General features: G+C 41.4%; 1 protein-coding gene across 1 annotated transcript; it reads left to right on the forward strand.

Moving 5' to 3' along the window:
* Positions 1 to 21,186: 21,186 nt before the first annotated feature.
* Positions 21,187 to 23,627, forward strand: LOC104237924 (WRKY transcription factor WRKY24-like). The gene is made up of 5 exons (XM_009792159.2): positions 21,187 to 21,707; positions 21,781 to 21,954; positions 22,041 to 22,609; positions 22,688 to 22,849; positions 22,938 to 23,627. Exons 1-5 carry the CDS (start codon positions 21,255 to 21,257, stop codon positions 23,350 to 23,352), a joined length of 1,773 nt encoding a protein of 590 aa, XP_009790461.2. The 5' UTR covers positions 21,187 to 21,254; the 3' UTR covers positions 23,353 to 23,627.
* Positions 23,628 to 24,408: the final 781 nt, after the last annotated feature.

The following is a 24,408-nucleotide window of genomic DNA, read 5'->3' on the forward strand; positions in this document are numbered from 1 at the left end:
GATTAAGCGGCTCAAAGGTTTGTAGAGAGAATTGGGTAGTGTTTGGGGAGTAGTGGGGAATAAAACCTTTGTCATTTCGAATGCGTCAAGATTACTGGAGTATAATTCAGACGTAGTATCTCTTGACTGCATCCGCATTTACTGCTGTGTCGGGGTCATTTCCTTCGATATCACCTAAATACAATGCTCCTCTCGGCAATATCTTCCTTATGATGTATGGGCCTTTCCAATTTGGGGCAAACTTACCTTTTGCTTCCTCATGATGCGGCAGAATACGCCTCAGTACCAGCTGACCTACTTCGAAATTCCTGGGTCGGACTTTCTTGTTGTAAGCACGGGCCATCCTTCGTTGGTATAACTGTCCGTGACAAACTGCGGCCATTCGCTTTTCATCAATCAAAGTCAATTGCTCTAACCGAGTCTTGACCCACTCGCTGTCTTCGATTTCTGCTTCGACAATGATTCGAAGCGAAGGAATTTCTACCTCTGCCGGTATTACAGCCTCGGTCCCATAAACCAAAAGATAAGGAGTCGCTCCTACTGATGTGCGTACCGTAGTGCGATACCCCAACAATGCAAATGGTAACTGCTCATGCCACTGTCGGGAACTTTGGATCGTTTTCCTCAAAATCTTCTTGATGTTTTTGTTCGCCGCTTCCACAGTGCCATTGGCTTTCGGCCGATAAGGAGTAGAATTCCTATGCGTTATCTTGAATTGCTCGCATACATCTCCCATCAAGTGACTGTTCAATTTTGTTGCGTTATCTGTAATGATAGTCGCAGGAATACCGAAACGATAGATAAGATTTGAGTGTACAAAATCCACTACAGCTTTTTTAGTGACCGACTTGAGAGTGACAGCTTCTACCCATTTTGTGAAGTAATCGATGGCAACCAGTATAAACCTGTGTCCATTCGAAGCCTTCGGTTCGATTGGTCCAATGACGTCCATGCCCCAGGCGACAAATGGCCAAGGTGCAGACATGGGATGCAAGCTCCGTGGGAGGTGCATGAATCAAATCACCGTGCACCTGACACTGATGACACTTCCGAACGAAGCTAAAGCAATCCTTTTCCATGGTCATCCAGTAATAACCTGCTCGAAGGATTTTCTTTGCTAAGACATAACCGTTCATGTGAGGTCCGCACACACCTGCGTGTACTTCGTGCATGATCTTTCTTGCCTCCTCGATATCGACACATCTTAGAAGATTGAGGTCCGGGGTCCTCTTATACAACAATTCACCGCTTAGAAAGAAACCACTTGCATGTCGCCTAATGGTCCTCTTTTGATCTCCAGTAGCGTGCTCGGGGTATTCTTGTGTCTTTAAGGAACCTCTTGATGTCATGGTACCACGGCTGCGTATTTGATCCTGCCTCGATTACATTGCAGTAACCGTGTCTTTCCTTGATTTGGATTTCCAAAGGATCGACGTGGGCGTTGCCCGGGTAGGGTAGCATTGAAGCCAAAGTAGCAAGTGCATCTGCCAGTTCATTGTGACACCTCGGGATATACCTGAACTCTATTGAGGTAAAGCGCTTGCTGAGGTCCTCCACATGCTGTCGGTAAGGGATAAGTTTGACATCCCGAGTTTCCCATTCGCCTTGGGCTTGCCGGATAATCAGGTCAGAATCTCCCATAATCAGTAAGTCTTTGACATCCTGATCGATTGCCATGTGCATGCCCATGATGCAGGCTTCATATTCAGCTGTATTATTTGTGCAAAAAAAACGAAGTCTAGCTGTGGAGGGATAATGCTGACCAGAAGGCGAGATCAAAATTGCCCCAATCCCTACACCCTTGGCGTTCACGGCTCCATCAAAGAACATCTTCCAAACATGAGCTTCCTCCGAGACCACTTCTACGGTGTTTACTTCTTCATCTGGAAAGTAGGTATCCAATGGCTGGTATTCCTCATCGACCGGATTTTCGGCCAAATGATCTGCTAACGCCTGGGCTTTCATTGTCGTGCGAGTGACATAGACTATGTCGAATTCCGTAAGCAAGATTTGCCATTTAGCCAGTCTCCCAGTAGGCATTGGTTTCTGAAATATATACTTCAAAGGATCCAACCTGCTTATGAGGAACGTAGTGTGGGCTTGGAGATAATGTCTCAGCTTTTGAGCAACCCATGTGAGAGCGCAGCATGTCCTTTCCAGCAGAGTGTATTTGGCCTCGTAGCCGGTGAATTTCTTGCTCAAGTAGTAGATTGCTTGCTCCTTCTTTCCGGTTACGTCGTGTTGCCCGAGGACGCAACCGAAAGAGTTCTCCAAGACTGTCAGATACAAGAAAAGTGGCCTTCCCGGTTCTGGAGGGACCAAGACTGGGGGATTCGAAAGGTATTCTTTGACTTTATCAAAGGCTTCTTGACACTCAGTTGTCCATTTAATCGCCGCATCTTTCCTTAACAGCTTGAATATGGGCTCACACGTGCTTGTCAGCTGGGCAATAAACCGACTGATGTAGTTCAACCTGCCCAACAGACTCATCACGTCTTTCTTTGTTCTCGGGGGAGGCAGATCTCTGATGGATTTTATCTTAGTTGGATCTAGCTCGATACCTCTCCTGCTTACGATGAAGCCCAAAAGTTTGCCTGACGGAACTCCGAAAGCGCATTTGGCTGGGTTCAGCTTCAAGTCATACTTCCTTAATCTCTCGAAGAATTTCCTCAAGTCTTGGATGTGATTATCCTGCGTCCTGGACTTGACTATCACATCGTCCACGTACACCTCTATTTCCTGATGCATCATGTCATGAAAAATGGCAGTCATGGCCCTCATGTAAGTAGCCCCAGCATTCTTCAAACCAAATGGCATGACCCGATAACAGTAGGTGCCCCAAGGCATGGTGAAGGCAGTTTTCTCGGCGTCCTCTTCATCCATCAATACCTGATGATACCCAGCGTAACAATCCACGAAAGACTGTATCTCGTGTTTGGCGCAATTATCAACGAGGATGTGGATGTTGGGTAGTGGGAAATTGTCTTTAGGACTTGCTTTATTCAGATCTCGGTAATCTACACATACCCTAGTTTTCCCGTCCTTTTTTGGTACTAGAACCACATTCGCCAACCATGTTGTATATTGGACTACCCGAATCACTCCCGTTTTCAGTTGTTTGGTGATCTCCTCTTTAATCTTGTCACTAACCTCAGTTTTGAACTTTCGTTGCTTTTGTTGAACTGGAGGACAATCAGGATGAATCGGCAATTTATGAACCACTAGATCAACACCTAGTCCCGGCATGTCATCATATGACCAAGCAAACACGTCTTTAAATTCAAAAAGAAGTTGAATTATCGCCTCTCGCGTTTTCTTGTCCGTGTGAATGCTTATCTTGGTCTCCCGGATTTCTTCCGGGGTTCCTAAATTTACCGGTTCAGTGTCATTCAGATTTGGCTTAGGTTTATTCTCGAAGTATTCCAACTCTCGGTTTATCTCCCTAAAAGCTTCTTCCGCATCATATTCTGGTTCTGGGTTCATTAATTCGCAGTTAAATAGCTCATTGTGATCTGGGCGTGAAGTCCGCAAGCATGTCATATTTAAAGCCGCATTATTATGACTGAAAAGAAAGATAAAAGGAAAAATAACAAAAATCAGAACAAAAGAAAGAATGGGAAAGCAATGATGATTTTTTTTATTTTTCTTTGGAAAGTTGGAAGACAACAATGTTTACAACTTAGGAATTCAAAACAACAATTGAAAAGAAGAAAACGTTCAAGTTATGTCCTGGAGATAACTTGTGATACAGGAAAGGTGGCACGACAGGTCTACCCGGACTTCCGTCTAGTCGGGAATGGCGTAGCCTCCCAGTTTTGAAGTTTGGCGTTCGGCCCCATGTATAGCATCTCAGCAGTGCTTGTGCTTTCACCTGGTTAAACCATGTGGACCTCATAGAGCATTTCCCTCATCGCCCCACATATCTCCTCGATTTCCTCAGCTGTGAAGACCTCATCATCTTCTTCTTCAGCGTACCTTGGCCTGATGAAAGTTGCATATAAATCCGGCAATGGTCGAGGTAACTTCCAACCCTCGTTTTTCCTTTTCTTTGCCCACTCTTCGTCTGCCTGGAGTAGGTTTGAAACCTAGTCCAAAAGGTTTCTTGGTGACTGGCAAGGTAATGGGTTCTGTTATTCCCTGAAGGGTTCGTCCAAGCCCCTTCCCTGGCCTAAATCCGTGCCGGATCATCTCTTTGGCCACCATAACCGAGGCGTTAGACAAGAAAGGCTGGGGGCAGGGTATTCCCTCTTCGTGCTGCTCTGCCAGTACAATCTCAAAAGCTTGATAGACCGTATGTTCGCTCCCTTCTCTCGGTTCCAGATATGGGGTGGATGGGTCCCGATAAATAGCATGCTCATCTTCCCCATGGACCACGATCTCTCTGTCTTCGTACTCGAACTTCACCATCTGGTGAAGAGTGGAAGGCACGGCTCCTGCCGCATGGATCCAAGGTCTGCCAAGGAGAAAATTGTAGGATGTATCCATGTCGAGCACCTGGAAGGTTACTTGAAATTCGACTGGTCCTATGACCAACAACAGGTCTATTTCTCCCATGGTATCTCTCTTGATGCCGTCGAAAGCCCTTACGCAGACATTGTTGGGTCGGATTCTTCCGGTCCCAATTTCCATTCTTTGTAGCGTGGAGAGCGGGCAAATGTCAACGCCTGAGCCCCCATCCAACATTACCCGCTTGACATAATAGTCTTCGCATTTAACTGTTAGATGCAAAGCCTTGTTGTGTGCCGCTCCTTCCGGGGGTAGATCGTTCTTGCTGAAAGAGATTTGGTTGACGGCGAAGAATCTTTCTGTCATCCGCTCTAATTGTTCTACCGAGGTTTCAACTGGCACATATGCTTCATTCAGAGTCTTCAGTAAGATCTTTTGATGCTCGGTCGACCTCATTAACAATGACAGCATGGACACTTGCTCGGGGTACTTGCGCAGTTGATCTATCACTTCGTAATCCGGCATTTTCATTTGTTGGAAGAACACTTCCGCTTCTTCAACACTTACGGGCTTCTTTGGCGGGAAGCGCCTTTGTGTGGCGTTGTTCAGTTCTTGGGTATTTGAATACCTTCCAATGAAAGTATTTTCTGGAAGTTCTCCCATGACCTCTTTACCTTTGTACATTACCAAAGTCTTTTGATAATTCCACGGCACTGTGGACGGGTTGGTCATTGGCTTTTGTGGCACGCGTCCGATAACCACTGGCTCATTCAGCCGAGGTGGTTGAATCGTCCCCCGGACCACATAGGCCCCTTTTGGCACATACATAGGTTTTGTCTTTTTGATCCCGAAGTTCTGCGTCTTCTTGGCTTGACCTCGTGGTATGTAAAGAACTCCACCCTTTGCTGGTACCACTTTCTTCTCCACCTTCTTTTCAAGCTCTTTCTTTATAGCCTTGGCCTCCTCCCCCTTTCCTGGTTTCTGGTCTGTTTCGGGCCTCTTCCCCATGTCGACAATGGCAATTATGGCTTTCAGAGCAGGGTCGAATTCTTTGTCTTCGCAAATCATTCCGATCAGCGGCCCATTATTGTGAGCAGGCAATGGATTGTTAGTCACATTTGGGATCTCTTCGTCCCTTAGCACTATTTTCCCTTGCTCTATCAAATTCTCGACCACTCTTTTCAACGACCAGCAGTCATTTGTATCATGTCCCTCGGCCCCTGAATGATAGGCGCATCTGACTCCAGCTTTGTAAGAAGGTGACGTCGGGTTTTGCCTTGTTTGAGGGATTGGTTGCAAGAAACCCAATTGGACTAGATTCGGGAACAAAGTAGAGTATTGTTCACCGATGGGCGTGAAAGTTCACCGTCGAGGTGGCTCTTGAGGGCGAAAGTTATTCTGCGGGGGTTGTGGGTTATAGTGGTTGCGGTAAGGAGGCTGATTTCTGGGAGGTGGAGCTGGGCCTCGGTTGGCTTGTTGTGGTGGATGGGCATAAGGTTGGGCATTCATGACCATATAAGGTTGATGAGCATATGCCAAATTGGAGTGGGGGTAGTAGTGTTGTGGGGTTCTTTCCGGAAAATGGGGCCTGGGATGACGATACTCCCTTGCTTCCGAGGCTGCCATAGTCGTCTCTTCTTTCTTCTTCCCTCTGGTCATTCCTCCGGACCCGCTTTGGACGGCCTGGGAGGTTACCCTTATGGCTGCTTGACTCAGAATCCTACCTGTTTTCAGACCACTTTCTACCATCTCTCCAATCTTGATCGCTTCCGCGAATGGCTTACCCATGGCTGACATCATGTTTTGGAAATAGTTAGACTCTTAAGCCTGGAGAAAAGTAGTGACCATTTCCACTTCATCCATGGGAGGCTTTACTCTTGACGCCTGTTCACGCCACTTAATAGCATATTCTCTGAAGCTTTCTGAAGGTTTCTTCTTCAAATTCGACAGAGAATTTCGGTCTGGCGCAATGTCGATGTTATATTGGAATTGTTTCACAAAATCTCTGGCGAGATCATCCCATATATGCCATCGGGACATTTCCTGGTCCATATACCATTCCGAGCCTATCCCTACTAGACTTTCCCCAAAATATGCCATTAGCAGTTCTTCTTTTCCGCCGGCTCCCCGCAATTGGTTGCAGTATTTCTTAAGATGTGCAATGGGGTTACCATGCCCATCGTATTTCTCGAACTTTGGGGTCTTGAAACCCGCTGGCAGGTGCACGTGAGGGAACATGCATAGGTCGGCGTAAGAGACGCTCTTCTGCCCGCTCAATCCTTGCATATTCTTCAAACTTTGTTCAAGGCTTCTCATTCTCTTGGCAATCTCATTTTGTTCTGCAATTCTGGGGTTCTGATCCTGCCCGGGTGCAAGCTCGCACTGAGGCGGTAGAGGATTAGTGCTGGTAGCGAACCTAGTTGGTTCCATTGAGAATGATGGTGCTTGGAATGTAAAAGAGGATGAGTCAAAGCTTGGCTTGTACGTGGCAGGTTGTGCCGTAATCGGGCAAGGCGATGCAGTAAAGATGTTCACGCTTGCATCGGTGGCTGACATTCGGGGATGAGGCTCAGAAGGCGATCCAGCAGAGAAGGCTGAGGTGGCTGGGTACCCGAATGGGGTAGCAGGATAATTTATGGGGACATTAGAAGTCCCACTTGACCTGGAGAATAATTCAGGGAATCCGGGGACGACACTTGGCGGCTCTTTCCCATTATTCCAATCGTCCAGCATTTCCAACATGCGGAGCCGTAGGATTCTATTTTCCTCCGCAGTTGCGGATTCAGGTGTGAGGACGGCTGAGATCGAGCTCTCCTCGGAAACAGGGATTGTTTGCAATGGAATTTCTGAAGACATTTCCACACTTCCTTTTGACCTGGTGAAGTAAGTGTGAGTACTGCTTCTGGTCCTAACAACAGGTAGTTGAACACTTCTCCTTGACCTCGTGAAGTATGAGTGCGAGGCCAGACTTTCACCAAACCAACCGTCTTTTCAAAACCCTGGGAATACTCAACGACAAACGCACTGTTAATTTGCAGCAAATAACATATAGTCAATCTCACGTTGGGCATGATGCACCTATACAGTTAAGTGGATTACTACATGTTTGCTACGAGAGCATGCGTCATTCCGGCATTTTCTTCTTATTAGTTTTTCCCCTTTTTTATTATATTTTTCTTTTTCTTTTTTTTTTTCTTTTTTTTTATTTTTTATTTTGCAGTAAAAAAAATGCGACCGGATCCGATGAGGATTGCCTACGTATCACGATGCCTACGTGAATCAGATCATTACGTAGTTCGAAAAACACAAATGAGCGTAAAAGAAGCAACCTCTTTATTGTTGAAATGTTCTATTACAAACTACATTTTGCAAAAGAAAGAGCAAACTTTGAAAATAAACCTAGACTCAAAATAGACTAAAAATCACCCTGATGGAAAAACAGGCAGAAGATGCTAAGATACAGGCTTGACTTATGAGTGCATTATGGTTTTGAAAATTGGTGTCCGCGGGGCATCGTTCGGCCTCGCCGCGGTCCTAGGCGTGATATCCCTCTCAAGTTGCTCCAGCTCATGCATAGTCTGCTTGACATAACCCATTACTGCCGAGAGGACGGTAACGCTGGACATGTTCTCACATCGTAGACATCGTCTGGTGATGGCATGGGCAATGGCCTTGATCCTATCTCTGGTTTGCTTCTTCTCTACGAGTAGGCGTTTTATCTGATCGCTACATATCTTGAATACTTGAGTATCCTGTATATGCTGATGCTTCAGTCGCCGTACTTCCAACTTCATCTGGGCTATTGAGTCGTACCAGTATCTGCTCTCAATTTGGAAATCCTTGGCCTGATTAGCTGCTTTGATCTCAAGTGCAGCCATCTCTCTCTTTATTTTAGCAACAGTTTTCTCGTGGTCGCCTTCCAATTGATTCAAATATCGGCGATGCTTATCTGTTCTTGTATCCCACTGTGCCCTGAGCTCCGCTATGACGTTTTCAGATTTCTCCAAACCATCTTGCCATTCCCTGATTTCACTTTTTAACCTTTTTATCAGCTGCTCGTCTGATCGACGCCTTGGCTGTTTATCTGCATCCACCCTTATCTGTTTGATCTGGGCTCTGAGCATTTCGTTTTCCTGAATTAACCTGTTCCGCTCTCCCAGATTGGTAGCAGCTTGCACGTTGTGCTCATATTTCAAGCCTTCTACTTGTTGCTTTAACCTGCTGATTTCGGCGCAATAGCCTCTTTCCTTTGCTAACCAATCCCACTGCCTTTGCGATGATTCGGTGAAATTCCGGATGTGGGGTCTCTTAGCCGGCCTTTCATGCTCAAATTCCCTTCTATACCATGCAAGGTAACCTGGCGCTGTCTCTCCTTTGGCTCGATCCCGCACGCAAGTATCTGATTTCAAATATTGACACTCACTCCAGATTTGGCGAATCTTTGCTTCTGGGAATTGTCCGTTAGGACTTATCTCAATTGCTTGAGTGCTAAGATCTTCCTCATGAGGTACTGTCTGGCATCTTCCGAACTGTCTCAAAACTCGGCAGGGTGCGTAAGGTTGAATGCTCTTAAGCCCCATCAGTAAGAAATAAGTTTTAGCTGCCGACATATATAGGATCTCATCAACAGGCAACCATCCTAGCGTCCATTGTATTTGGCTGGCAGTAAGAGCTTGAAAGAACGAGGTCCATGCCAGGACTCCTTTGGGCAAACTGATCTCTTTGGTTCTCGTGTAAGATTCTTCTATGCAAGTCTTTTCCGGGGAACCATGGCTCAAAATCTCGGAATGATGGCAGAGGTGCTCGGTCATCCATATTTGTAGGAGCAAGTTACAACCTTCGAAGAAATTTCCCCCAGCTTTACAAGCTGTAAGAGCTCGAAAGATGTCAGATACCACCATAGGTGCGAGAGTACTGTCACTTTGCGTGAGTAAAGTGCTGACGACCCCGGATATCTTCAAATCAATGTTTCCGTCTTTCCTTGGAAATACCAGAAGGCCCAGGAACATCATTATGAACGCTACCCGTCTGTGCTTGTCCCACTTCTGACGAACACCTTTGCTGCACAGTTTGTTGATTGGATTGTTGAATCCCCCCTCATGACCGTACCTATCATATATGAAGCATGGAGTACAAAATCCGGCTGCCAGATCCGGGTTGTGGACTGTTCTGGGTATCTTCAATGAATCTAGGAACCGATGTACCGTGACGACTCTTGGGGCGACCAAGTATTTTTGTCTTAACGGAAGTTCAGCATTCCCGATGTACCCAGCCATTTCTTCCAAAGTCGGGGTGAGTTCAAAATCAGAGAAATGGAAAACATTGTGCGCCGGGTCCCAATAGGTAACCAAAGCTCTTATGATATCTCCCCGAGGTTGGATTTCCAACAAACCCACAAGACCTTTCAGATATTTCTTGACCTCATTTTGTCCTTCAGCACCTAGATCATTCCACCATAGCCGTAACTTGACAGGGATTTTGGTCATTATTGAAAAATGTTCATTTTGCATCGTGCTCATCCTGCACATTTATTAAGGTGATTTCAACAAAAATGACTTTGACTCAAAAATATTTTACAAAGGGGATCAAGTTTTGAACACGGCTTTTAAACACTTTGAGGACGAAGATTTTAAGGCCGTGTGGGTCAACTGGACAAAAATACTAAACAAGACCCAAAGGTGGCTGTTTATGCAAAGTCAGCCTTCCGGCGTCCCTTTCGGGATCATTCGGCTATTTATGACAAAACAGCATCACCTGACTTATTTATGACTCTTTTTATCGTGTTTTTTTTTTCAAATTAGAAAACTCAATATTGCCAACACGACCTTTCAACGCCTCAATGACGAAGATTTTAAGGTTGTGTGGGTCAACTGGACCAAACCTTAAAAAATGACCCAAATGTGGCTGTTTATGCAAAGCCAGCCTTCCGGCGTCCCTTTCGGGAACATTCGGCTATTTACGACAAAACAGCATCACCCGACTTATTTATGACAGATTTAAAATTTGACATATATCTTGGCTATTTTAGCAAAAGGGAAGGTTGGATACCACCCCACTTATTTGTGGCAAAATTTAAAATTTGACACGTTTTTATTTATTTATTGATTTTTGGCTATTTTAGCAAAAGGTGGGGTTGGACCCGATGAGGGTTGCCTACGTATCTCACATCCGGTGAGAATCAAACCGGCGTAGTTCTCGAATATCGTAAATAGAAAAAATCAAATAAACCTAGAAATCAAGAATACGTATTTTTATTATATTTTTTCTTTTGCAAAGAGATAAAAACTAAAGAAAATATTATTTTTTTTTAGGAAATATTTGGACTATTAGTCTGAATTTATAAAAGGGGTACTATGAAAGAGACAACATTTTTTTTTTTGAATTATGAATTTCCGTTTTTTTTTTTACTTTTAAATAAATACCTTCTCTTTTTTTTTTATTTTGGAAGTGATAAAAAAAAGAATTTTTTTTTTAATAACTCAAACTAAGAAGACAAATTTTGTTTTTATTCTTTTTTTTTTTTAGAAAAATTCCGGCGAGGTTTTGACACTACTTGGACATTGGTTTTATTTTTCCAAAATAAGTAATTATCTCCCTATGCTGCTATTTTTCTTTTTTTTTTAGAAACCGGTCAGCATGCGGAACCGAAGCAAATAAATGCGCAAAACAAATAGGATGCAGCAGGGTGGTCTTTTCATTTCAGGTTGTCTGTCCTAGACGGACCCAACCCCTGTGTTGAGCCCCCTAAGTCAAATGCAACATGATGCAAATAAACGTTCCTACTAGGGATACGGCATGAAGTTTCGTTATACTAGGTTTATACCCTGGGTATTTGTTCTAGACTGTGTACCCGAGCGGACAACTCGAGTCGAGGAGGGGGCTACGTACCGGGGACCCGCGAGATCGTCCGGCTTTGTAACTTGTCCGACCTCTTTCTTATTTCAGGTATTGACACTAACAGAATAGGGAGTCTCGACCAGCGAGCTTCTCCCCGGAGGTAAGAAGAGAAGGGTTTCGGCACAGTTTATATACAGTTCAGATAATATCAAAGCGGTAAAAGACAACATTTAGCACGTTATGCAAAAACATGTAATAAAGATCAGATAATAAAGCCAAATATAACAATTATTCTAAGCTCGAATTCTTGAACCCTGAACCAGTGGTTCTGGGTTTTGTTTCCCTAGCAGAGTCGCCAGAGCTGTCACACCTCCTTCTTGCGCGCCCGCCCCCGAAGGGTTAAATGCGCGAGGGGAGTTTTTCAAATTTAAGTGACAATATTCGAAATGGGATTATTTATTTAATTCAGAGTCGCCACTTGGGAAAAGTTTGGCTTTTGGTGTCCCAAGTCACCGGTTTATCTTGAATCCCAAATCGAGGAAATTTTCGACTTTTCCAAATGAAGTCTGCGAACCAGAAATTCTAAGTAAGGAATTTTGTTGACCCGAGGGAAGGTGTTAGGCACCCTCGAATCCCGTGGTTCTAGCACGGTCGCTTAAATTGTTATAATGGCTAAATATCTGATTTAAATACATGTTATGACTTACGTGCTTTTATTAAGTTTAAACCGCTTTTATTATTATCATTTATTTTTATAGAATTGCAACGTCGTGGAAATGTATCTCGAACCACGTCACAATCAATGCACCCGTGGTCGTCGACACATCTTGACTCCGTTGAGATTTGGATTTGGGTCACATCAATGTGCACCCGAGTTTAAGACTGTTATTTAATTAAACCGTGCCTAAAGAGTCTAACGTGTTATAATTCATGCTGAGGCTGATTTCCTTGGGCATGAAAGTTGTGTGTGATGTTGACATCGTTATCTATCATTTTTATGATTTTTTTTCTAAGAAAAAAAGAATTAAACAAGTTAGTAATAGGTGCGGGGAGGAGGAAAAAAACAAAAAATAGAGGGGAGGGGGAGCTTAAAATGAAGCCAGAAAATTAGCTATTTTGAGCAGCCATGGATGTTGTCGTCTCTCCCCAGCTTCAAGCTGTAGGAGAGTCCATCCAAATCAGTACAGAAACACGTCCAAAAAGCAATACAAAGCAGTCATATTTAACGCAGCTACAAGGAAAGCATTCTGCCGCAAATTCGTCAAAACTCGAGCTATGTCCAGTCATGTTTGAACATGGTGAACCTACTGTGGAATTCACCATTGAAGAGGTAAATACATTCACCATCGAAGAAGGTTTACATCAAGCAGTCATCCTCAAGTTCTCGTATGGAAAACCTGATCTTCAGGAGTTGCGACAATTGATACCCAAACAATTTGATGTCAAAGGCTACTGTAATGTTGGACAATTGGAATATCGACATGTACTGGTAAGGTTTGATTTGTTTGAAGATTTTGTTCAAGTTTTATCAAAATCCATAGGTTATGTTAAATCGAAGGGCGATGAGTTTTTCTTTAGATCGTTCCCACGAACAATTGGTTTAAATCCGCGAGAAGAAACTCCAAAGTCAGTTGTTTGGATTTCCTTTCCTGATTTACCTGCAAATTTCTTTGCCAAGAAGTCTCTAATGTCCATAGCTTCAGCAGTTGGCAAACCTTTAGCAGTGGACAAAGCGACACAAGATAGAACTCGACCAAGTACGGCTAAAGTTAAGGTGTTACTTGATTTACTGGCTAAACATCCTAAGCGAGTTAGGATAAATATTGTGGATAAAAATTCTGGGAAGTTAGTTGAACATTATTAAGAGATTGTGTATGATAATCTCCCAAAATATTGCACCTGCTGTAATCATCAAGGACATGACGTAAAATCGTGTCGTTGGAGGATGGAGAAAACTAATGAAGAAGTTGCGTCAGTGGTTGAAATTGAAGGGCTGGGCAGTATTGAGAAATTAGAAGGTGATGCTAGGGAGTTTCTCAATGCTAAAAGGGCAGAACAATTGGTCGATGAAGCAGCAAAGATGAAAGTAGTCGAGCAGCAACTGCTGCTAACTGACTTTGAAAAACAAGTTGGATCAAAAGATATTAATGGCCAAGCTAATATAATGAAAGTTGTAACAGGGGCATTGAAAGATGCTACTAATCATGCAAAGCAGACTGTCAATGTAGAGGCTAAATTTCCAAACGCACAAGCTGAAAGGGAGCAGGGATTTGAGCAGGGTACTCTGGCACAGGTAATACTGTTGTGCCTGTTACACCTGTGGGGAAAGCAGTAGTAAAAGGTGCTGAAGGTTTTGATCAATTCAGGACTGCTGCAATGTTGAAAAAACATGTTGATATTGATGTTGTAAATGGTGCAGCTGCTGTCCCTGCTGCTACAGCATTGGCAATACATAAGTCTGTGACTGGAGATAATGCTATATTGTCCAGTGATCCTGTGCCTGATCGTGTTGCAGCAGGGGTTACTAAAGGACCAGGGGATAGGCAAAGATTTGATGAAGTTGGGCATCGAACACCTAGTGCACATGTGATTCTTTATGCAGATCAAGCTGGTGCAATTATAGAAAACAAAACTGATGATCCTCTGTTGAATGAAATGGTTGATCGAGTGGTGTCTAAGGTTGATAAACATACTGCTGCAAATACAAAAACAGCAGGTGTACAGCTTGGAGCTACTGATGATTTGAAGGAGGGTATAAAGAGTGATAACAAGGCTGCAAAATGGACAATGGTGTCCAGTACTTCTGTTGAGTATTATGCAGCTTTGGATGCTACTGTTCCATTGAACGCTAATATGAATACAGCTTCTGCTGTATCTTTAGAGACATCCGATGATCGAGCTGTCTCAAACAACCTTGATGTGGTTACACAAGTCACTGGGTCATCTGGGATTCAAAGTGATGTTGTTGTCTTGAAATGTGCAACTACTGGTGTTATAACACCATCAGTAGCAGCTTTTGATCATGAGTAAATTTTAACTCCAACAGGTATGGCATCAGCTCATGGTGGTTCTCTGCAGCAGGATATCCAAAAGGCAACTTCTATTGCTACTAGTGCAATGGCTAGTAGAACTACAACAGCAAATGGATCTGCTAACGTTGGTGCAACAGCTATGCAGGCAAATGCTACTGCTGGTGTTGGATTAGATATTACATGCTTTAAACGTGAGGCAACACCAAGAACCATCCATCCAAAAACACCACAAAGTGTACAACAAAAGCAGAAATCAGAAGTTTCAGATGCTCCAGTAAATGGCTCAAATCGAATGATGCCAAGAAGTAAAGCCTGGGCAGATCGAGCTGAGTATGAAGAAGAGGAGCATTGGGAAAATGGTGTGGATGATGAGCTTGATGATTCCATTGAACAACAATCTGGGCAGCAGCAGCGACGCAGTCAAGAAGCTTCTTATGCTCATGATCATTCTCCTGGAATGCAACAACAGCGTGCGCGCACTCAATGTGATGCACTAATGCATCCAAATGCAGGACAGCAGCAACATTTTCCTACTAGCTTCATGACTGAACAGCAAAAGCAGACTACAGGCAGTCTACAGATTGAAACGAGCACAGTGGTTACTAGCTCGAAGGCAAAGGCAGCAAACAAGAAATCTGGAAGGCAGAAGCAGCAAATTGTGAACACTCCTACTGCTATTTGTGATCGACATGAAGCAGCACCAAATCCGGGACAGCAACAGCTAATTGAAAACAGTCTACAGTCAGTAATTCAGGTGCTAAAAGATGGACAGCAACACAAGGATAGAGTTTGGCTCGACGCGATGCAGCAGTGAAATGGCACAAATGTACCTGAAGCCAACTCGATTGTAGTGCTAGACGCAAATCAATCTGGGCAGCAACAGCTTGATCCAAACAATTCACCTGTTATACATACTTAGGGTCGAAAAGCAACAACAATGTCCAAATTGGCATCGACTTCGACATATGCTGGACAGCAACAACTTATTCCAGCTGATAGTCTTATAGGTCATCGACAAGTCACAGCACCAATATCTGGACAGAAGCAAATTGCTACAATCAGTCAAGTTATGTCAGACGATGAGAGAATTTATTTGGAATCACTGCTGAGTGCCAATGCTCCACAATCTGTGAATTTGGGGATAAACTTGAATTTAGCAAGAGAGGACGATCCAATTTTTGCACTGTGTAGGCAACAGGATTTATCACCCTCGCACATCGAACCAAGTCACTACATTCTTACTGTCACACCTCCTTCTTGCGCGCCCGCCCCCGAAGGGTTAAATGCGCGAGGGGAGTTTTTCCAATTTAACTGACAATATTCGAAATGGGATTATTTATTTAATTCAGAGTCGTCACTTGGGAAAAGTTTGGCTTTTGGTGTCCCAAGTCACCGGTTTATCTTGAATCCCAAATCGAGGAAATTTTCGACTTTTCCAAATGAAGTCTGCGAACCAGAAATTCTAAGTAAGGAATTCTGTTGACCCGAGGGAAGGTGTTAGGCACCCTCGAATCCCGTGGTTCTAGCACGGTCGCTTAAATTATTATAATGGCTAAATATCTGATTTAAATACATGTTATGACTTACGTGCTTTTATTAAGTTTAAACCGCTTTTATTATTATCATTTTTTTTATTTTTTATAGAATTGCAACATCGTGGAAATGTATCTCGAACCACGTCACAATCAATGCACCCGTGGTCGTCGACACATCTTGACTCCGTTGAGATTTGGATTTGGGTCACATCAATGTGCACCCGAGTTTAAGACTGTTATTTAATTAAACCGTGCCTAAAGAGTCTAACGTGTTATAATTCTTGGGGAAGGCCATGAAATTCATTAACTGGTCTGTCCCGAATTCTAAGTATTTGTTATGGCTAGTTATTGAGGGCCCCGCAATTTGCATTTTTCATTTAGCGAGGCTCGTCTCTATTTTAGAAAGGATATCCTAAAGTGGCTACATTTCTAATGCGTTTGTCTCTAAAACTAGAAGAAAAAAGGTACATGCTAATTTAATTATATGTTTGGGCCCAATCCGGATTCTTATCAATTTCTGATCAATTATTTACAAAGTGGAGAAAACATTATACTTCATGGAAAAATGCTTTAATTTGTCAAAGAAATCACATACGAGCTGACGAAGTACAACGCTTAAACCGAACAAACATCCTTGAGTCGAATTTAAATTAAATTGCTTAAACAGGATTAATGGAATTCCTTACCAAAGGATGCTACCTATGGTGTAAAAAAACTATCTTAAACATGCCTAATAAAATTGCAACCCAAGAATCTAAACAAAACTGTATTGTATTTTTGCGGGATTAAAAGGAACCGTCCAACCTATATATTCGAAGCATGCTGAAGAACGAATTTTGAATTAACAACTATACTAATGGTTGCATATTCCATGAATTGTAGTTACATCCTATATACCATTAAATCAATTGCATATTGTGGTTTAAAATCAGCATAAGCTTCAATCAGATACAAACTTACTAATGTACTTCTCTATTGAACTACAAACTAAAATTTACACGACTTAGCAACATTTATGAAAAAGGCAGTCAATAAACAGCGGATGATTATAACTCCTTCAGATCTTTCAATTCATGCTTTTCAATGTTACAATCAGCTACACCAATGTGAGACTCGAAATATGTACCTGGAAATACTGAAAATGCAAAGGAGAAGAGGAAGAAGATAGGGAAATCAGCAGCAGCAAAAACAGAATAGCAGCAGCAGCAACAAATGAAACAATTGGGGTATAATCAAGATCCCAGCTAGACCAAGTCCCAGAGTAAACCAACAAACAACCAGCAGACTCAGTTGGATTTAGAAGAAATCAGTGTTGAACAAACAGATCAAGACCAGTGAAATCAAGACAGCAAATAAGAATGCAATTTCTAGTTTTGTCTGTCTGTGTTATCAAACAGAGTTCTTTTCCAGTTTTTCTGTTTTTCAGAACTTCAGCTCTCAATCTCCAAACTAAGTTTTCTGTGTGTATTCTCCTTTTCTCTGTCTGTGTATGTGTATCTATCTCCCAGAACTTCAGCTCTCCTTCTTCTTAATTCCCTCCCAGTTCTCTCTTGTCTCCCCTTTTGTCTCCCTCTTCCCCCCTTTTATAAGCCTAAAACTTAGCCCTTTAACAGCCTGTTCATCAATCTCAAAACACCCTCCCATGTGCTCCCTCCTTTTCAGTTTCCACTCAAACTTTTAAGTATTAGAACCCCATCACATTCCCTGGCAGACTTACTCTTTTGAAAGAGGTTTAATACTTCTTAAACTAAAGCAGGGTATTGGGCAGCATGGTATAATCTGACAGCATATGCTGTCAAACTATTTTAAATGTAACAAAGGCCTTTATGCCCATGTTGTGCACAAGTGCACATGCCCTCCAATTCTGACTGCAACTAAACAAAACCAATCTTTTTTTATATTTCTGATTCAGATTAACAACTATAAGTAGCTAAATTCAATTCCTAACTGATTCATACAATGCTTAACAGAAGCAGATCAATTTGTTATTGTTCAACATCTGAAACTAATTGACGACACATGTCGACTCGACTATATTAGTTATAACACATACAATCGTAGCCAAAAATCAGACATTTAACAGTATCGACACATGATTTGAATTGTACTGACCAAACAGAATTGTACTTGAGGAGCCAGTTAATCGGTTCAAATTTGAGATTCAGTTAATTGCACAACAAATACATACATACACATTATCAGAACAAAATAGAAGAAAGACTCAAAACACCGAGGTTCCGGCAAAGTGGACAGGACACAGTTGATAAAATTCGAAATGAATTACACAAAATATGAACAGATCTTGAAAACGAACATGGACTAACAGAAAATAAGAAAAGAAAAGCAAAATTCACCTTAAAACTCGAAAAATCAAAAGCCTTAATTTGGATTCGGACAGACCTTTCTTAAGGCTGAACGGACTTTAATCGAAGTGTTTCTCAAATGATAAACACTTCGATTAAGGTCCATTAGACCTTAATCTCTTCGGCTTGAACAAATACGGAACATGCACGGAGAAAACTAGGGTTTAAAAAAAATTAGATCTGGGATTCGTGTTTCCCTGGTTAGATTCGGACCAAACCAAGCATGGTTTGGTCACGAGGGGGGTCTGGGGACTGTCTGGTGTGAAGTTGAGGTCGATTGGTGTAAATCGGGTTCCGACTCGAATCTTCAAATGAAGATTCGAGAAGGTGGGAAGGGATTCGAACTAAACGGCCAACAGATTAATGTTCAGGGCGGTGAGGGGGTTCTATGGTGTTAAGGTGAAGGCCACCGGCGTTCATGCCGCCGGCTTTCATGGTGAAGGTGTACAGAGGCGGCTCTAGGGTTTGGGGTTCTTGTGAAGACGATGAAGGCTGGGGTTCTGATAGGGGGGCAGGGTAAGGTTATGAGTTTATATAGTTAGTGGGTAGGTGGATCCTGGCCGTTGGATGAGATGTGATGAAGGGCCAGGATCCTTCGACTAACAGGGAACGGCGTCGTTTCAGGGGTAAAGGGTTGGGGTCGGTCCGGGTGAGACGGGTCGGGTCTGTTAGTGGGTTCGGGGCGAGAGATCTTGGCCGTTGATCAATCTGAGATCAATGGCCAAGATCAGACCAGATCAGAACGGTGTCGTTTGGAACGCCCCTTGAGGCCAGCTGGTCTGGACCGGGTTTACATGGGGTTTTGGGTTGGGTTGTTTTGGGCTTTGAATTAACAATAAAAGTAAGCCCAACCGATTTTTAAACCCAATTCTGCATCTCCCTTTTTTATTATTATTTTTTATTTTATATATATATTTTTTTTAAAACAAAACCTAAGTAAATAAAAAATAAAATTTCATAAACACTTAATACAATTATTTGCACACGCATAAAAATATTTTAAAACAGGTAAAATCAAACAAACCAAAATCACGGACAAAGATGCCTATTTATGATTTTCTATTTAACAACCGGGTTACGGTTCAAATTATGCATGACACATACATTTTTTGTATTTTGTTTTTAATAAAAATAAAAATGGGCAAAAATCATAAATAATTAACAAAGTACCATGTAAAAATCCAAAAATTGTACAGCAGGACCAATTGTTATTTTTTTATTTCTTTTGGAGCGATTGTCGCGCGAAACGAAAATCACGTGCTCACACTTACAAGAGGTAAAAGCTGGGAAGGCAAGGTGAGTGACGAAGGAATTGTTAGGCGACCTCCAATGAGAGTTGCCAAACAAAAGCAGGCTGCCCCAACTACTTCTACGAGGTCCAACCGTTCAAAAAGGAAATGATGATTTTTGAATACATTTTGCACATGGTTGAGGGAATCGACAAAGAATTACAAATTGAAGATTTTACAAGTTTGGAAAAGAATGGACAAGAATCAAATGGGTACTACATTTTATTTTACCACTGTCTTAGTATCCTCATCTGTAATATCATCACAGAGTATGTTATAAACTCTGTGATGATCATAGAATATTTGGTCATTTCAAGTTCATATTTTTTACATGCTTGTTAGTTCGCGAGGCTATTGTATGCCTCAATAGGATTAGTAAGGTAAGGTTTAGCCCGGTTTGTGTTGCCTTGGTCCTATGCCTTTGGAAATTATCCACACGGCTATGAGATTATATGCCCTCGTGAGACGTTGCCGACAGCTAAACCATGAATCCTATACATGAGGCTGTCATCATAAGGCAGTGTGAAGAGCAGAGGAGTGATTATATAGCCAAGGCATTTGTGTAACAATATCGGTGCTATTGTCCCCCTTATTTCTACTCTTCCTAATTGTTGTATTTTTATTTTTATTTTATTAATAAAAAATTAGCCCTAGGCGCTTGCCTAGCGGATTACTAAAAACAAATAGGTGCAAGGATCAATCCAATTACGCAATTGTCTAAGCCCCACATTGGGCGCCAAATTATTTACCCGTAAAATGGTACAGTTGAATTTATAATGTGGTTTATAGACAAGCAAATCGATTTGATCCCAAAATGATAAATAAATTAAATAAAATGCAAGACTTACCGTTGAAATCAAGATAAGACAGTAAATAGCCTGGTTCTGGGAGCAGAGCTTCTGAAGGCAGCAGTATGAATTTCAATAAGTAAGAAATGAAATGTTATTGAGCTTTTGCATAATATATAGTATAAGTTTGTCAGAAAATTTGTGTCCCTTACAATGGTTGTTGAAGTCACTATTTATAGTTTCACCTAGGAAAAAGATCCTGGGATCAAACCCCTCTTAAATGATAATTATGGGGGTTATTGAAGAATGAGTAACGGCAGGCTACGAATACCAAAATTCTCTGTAATGGACTGTGTATTTAATACTGCATAATATTTCTCATTGAATTCCATAGGGTGGTAGGCATTCATTTGTCTTTATTAGCAATATTCCCTTCGGGGGCTTTCCGGTGCCAACCAGAGCAATTGCCCATGTCTTGGTTTCCACATGTCTCGCTTTTTATCTGTCTCTGGTTCCATGTGTTGCTCTGTTCTACGAGTATTTAATGTGAGCCGATTTTATCTTATACAACAGGTTGGGTTAGGTACCATCACGACTAATGAATTTTGAATCGTGACACCAATTTTCAATAGTAAAAATAAAATTGAAAAGAGAGAGGGAAAAAGGAAAAAAGAAAAAAAGTCCGCCCGTGATTGTGTATCAATCAAGTAGAGGCAGGGGCATAGTATTAAGGACAGTGACATAGCGCGTATGGTGTAATAGCATAGCAGCCTCTCTCTTTTGTAATATTGTATCTATATCACAGTCAAACCCACCAAGTTTGACTCATAAATAAACCCCTATTTTTATTTCTAAAAAATATATAATTTAGAACTTTCTCCAGTATATATCACATTTTCCACGGTCAAAGCCCTTTGCAGCTACTTGGAAGATTCTTAAATCCACTTAATCTAACAAAAGAAATATGGAAAAGCAGCATAGCGCCTTGCAGAATACGTGTTCATTTTTCCTTTTAATTTCTCATCCACTCCCACAAAGTCAAGACCATCATATAATCCAATCCTCATTCCTCTCTCTCTTTCTTCTAATAAAACCAATAATGGCAGCTTCCTCAACAATCATAGACACATCATCTATGCAGAATTCAAGTTTCTCTTTTCCAACTTCATCTTCTTCATTCATGACTTCTTCATTCACTGAACTTCTTGCTTCTGATGATTATCCAACAAAGAGCAAAGGACTTGGTGATAGGATTGCAGAGAGAACTGGTTCTGGAGTTCCCAAGTTTAAGTCACTTCCACCTCCTTCACTACCCCTTTCTCCTCCTCCTTTTTCTCCTTCCTCTTACTTTGCTATTCCTCCTGGCTTAAGCCCTACTGAACTCTTGGACTCTCCTGTTCTTTTGTCTGCTTCCAACGTAAGTCACTATCTTTTTTGCTTTTTTTTCTGTTACTTCATTGGATTATTGATGTTAAAAAATGTTATTGCAGATTCTTCCATCTCCAACAACAGGGACATTTCCAGCTCAGGCTTTTAACTGGAAGAGCAGCCGCCATCAGGGTGTCAAACAGGAAGACAAAAACTACTCTGATTTCTCTTTCCAGCCCCAATTTGGACAATCTTTTCCATCAGTCTCTCCGTCCCAAACTAATCTTGTCCCTTTGGTATGTTTTGAACTCTCATTATTTTTGTGTCTGACTTGTCAATTGGTAAAGTTAATTGACCCTCTTATTTTCTTGTGCACAATCAGAAGAAACAATCATGGAATTATCAAGAATCAAGAAATCAGAATGATCAATCATCTGAAAATGCTAATGGAAGAACTGAATTCAACACTATGCAGAGCTTGAAAAATAATGGTCAGAGCAACCAATATAACAACCAATCATCACAGAGTATAAGGGAGCAGAAAAGATCAGAAGATGGGTACAATTGGAGGAAATATGGGCAGAAACAAGTGAAGGGTAGTGAAAATCCAAGAAGTTACTATAAATGTACTTTCCCAAATTGTCCCACAAAGAAAAAAGTAGAGAGGTCTTTAGATGGACAAATTACTGAAATTGTGTACAAGGGTAATCACAACCATCCAAAGCCTCAGTCTACTAGGAGATCCTCATCCACAGCTTCCTCTTTAACCGTCCAACCTTACAGTACACAAACTAATGAAATCCCAGATCATCAGTCATATGGTTCAAATGCAACACCTGAGAATTCTTCCATTTCATTTGGTGATGATGATCATGATCATGAGCAAAGCTCTCAAAAGAGTAGGTCAAGAGGAGATGATAATGAAGAAGAAGAACCAGACTCAAAAAGATGGTAAGAAAAACCATCATGTCACCAAGTAGTGCTGTTATGTTATTGAATTTTTGGCTAATGCTAACATTAAATTTTCAGGAAAAGAGAAAGCGAAAGTGAAGGTTTATCAGCACCAGGAAGCAGAACAGTAAGAGAACCTAGAGTTGTAGTTCAAACAACAAGTGATATTGATATTCTAGATGATGGTTATAGATGGAGGAAGTATGGTCAAAAAGTAGTGAAAGGAAATCCTAATCCAAGGTAAAACTAAAACCTCCTCACCTTTCATAAATTTGTCTCACATTTTGTTTAGAATCAACCTAATTTGTTTCACTATGTAATGTAATAGGAGCTACTACAAATGCACAAGTCCAGGATGTCCAGTAAGAAAACATGTGGAACGAGCATCACAAGATATAAGATCAGTGATAACAACTTATGAAGGAAAACACAACCATGATGTTCCAGCAGCTAGGGGCAGTGGCATAAACCGACCTGTCGCACCAAACATTACTTACAACAATGGTGCCAATGCCATGGCCATAAGGCCTTCTGTCACATCTCAAATTCCATTGCAAAGTATAAGGCCACAACAATCTCCCTTTACACTAGAGATGTTGCACAAGCCTAGTAATTATAATGGTTTCTCAGGATATGTAAATTCAGAGGATTCATATGAAAACCAACTTCAGGACAATAATGTATTTTCCAGAGCAAAGGACGAGCCTCGAGATGACATGTTTATGGAGACATTGCTCTGCTGAATTGAATTCTCTTGGTCATCTTGAGAGTTCGAACATGAAATCGAAATTTCATAAAAGAATATGTTGGTTTCACTTCATTTGTCAATCCATCATATATCTACTTTTACATTTTTGCGGGTGTGTGTACATTTTGCCTAGGAAATTTGCTGGTTGTAAATTCAATGAAATGCAGTGTAGAAGCTCATGTATACTATTATGGGGTGTGTTCTTTAGGATACGAATGTAAAGCCCCAATTCATGACATATATATATGACACTGATTCTTTCTTTCTTCATTATTTATCAAAAAATTTCAAGTTTTATTTATAATTAGAAGATTGTAATCTTTCAAGATTCTGGTATATTGAGAATAATTTGTCTGCCTAGCTAGCAAGTTTTGCAGTAAATTTGAGTGCAAGATAGTGGATAACTTCGTCGCTTTAGATACTAATTTTTTTTTTTGGGTCATTTGGTTAGATGCCAAATTATGAGATAGGGACGAGAAGACTTTGTTAGATTCAGCCCCTCTAGTCCATCTCTTTTCCTTTCCTAGTTCCTTCCCACCAGCCAACAAAGGAGAATAAATGAAAAATCAAACAAACTGAACCCCACAAGACACGCAAGCACAGACGAAACCGTTACGTAAGAAAGAAGCATAGAAGTTGCCAAGCAGAGCCCCATATTTCCCGGGGAAAATTTCACGCAAATAAGGCTCCCTACTTTTTTATTTTATAAATCATATTTCAATTTATAACTAATTAGCCCAAAAATAATAAGCTAAGATTCAACATCTAATTCCAATAAGTTTTCGAAATTACTATTTAATTTCTAAAAAAAAATTGATCAAACTTTTAAGTTAATTTTCGAATCACTAGCTGTGACTCAAATATCAGTTCAACAAACCAAATCCATTTGGGTAGTGAAAATTAGATTTTTAGCAAGCTTAAATATGTGGGTTTAAATTTCGAATTTGATTTTGTGAGAAATTTGGAGTGGGTGTTATTTAGACTTGTTAGAAATAGTATAAGGAGGTTGTACATAAAATTTGAAGTCATTTAATGGAGATTTGGACTGGTT

The sequence above is a fragment of the Nicotiana sylvestris genome, chromosome 7, assembly GCF_000393655.2.
Source record: "Nicotiana sylvestris chromosome 7, ASM39365v2, whole genome shotgun sequence".
Taxonomy (NCBI): Eukaryota; Viridiplantae; Streptophyta; class Magnoliopsida; order Solanales; family Solanaceae; genus Nicotiana; species Nicotiana sylvestris.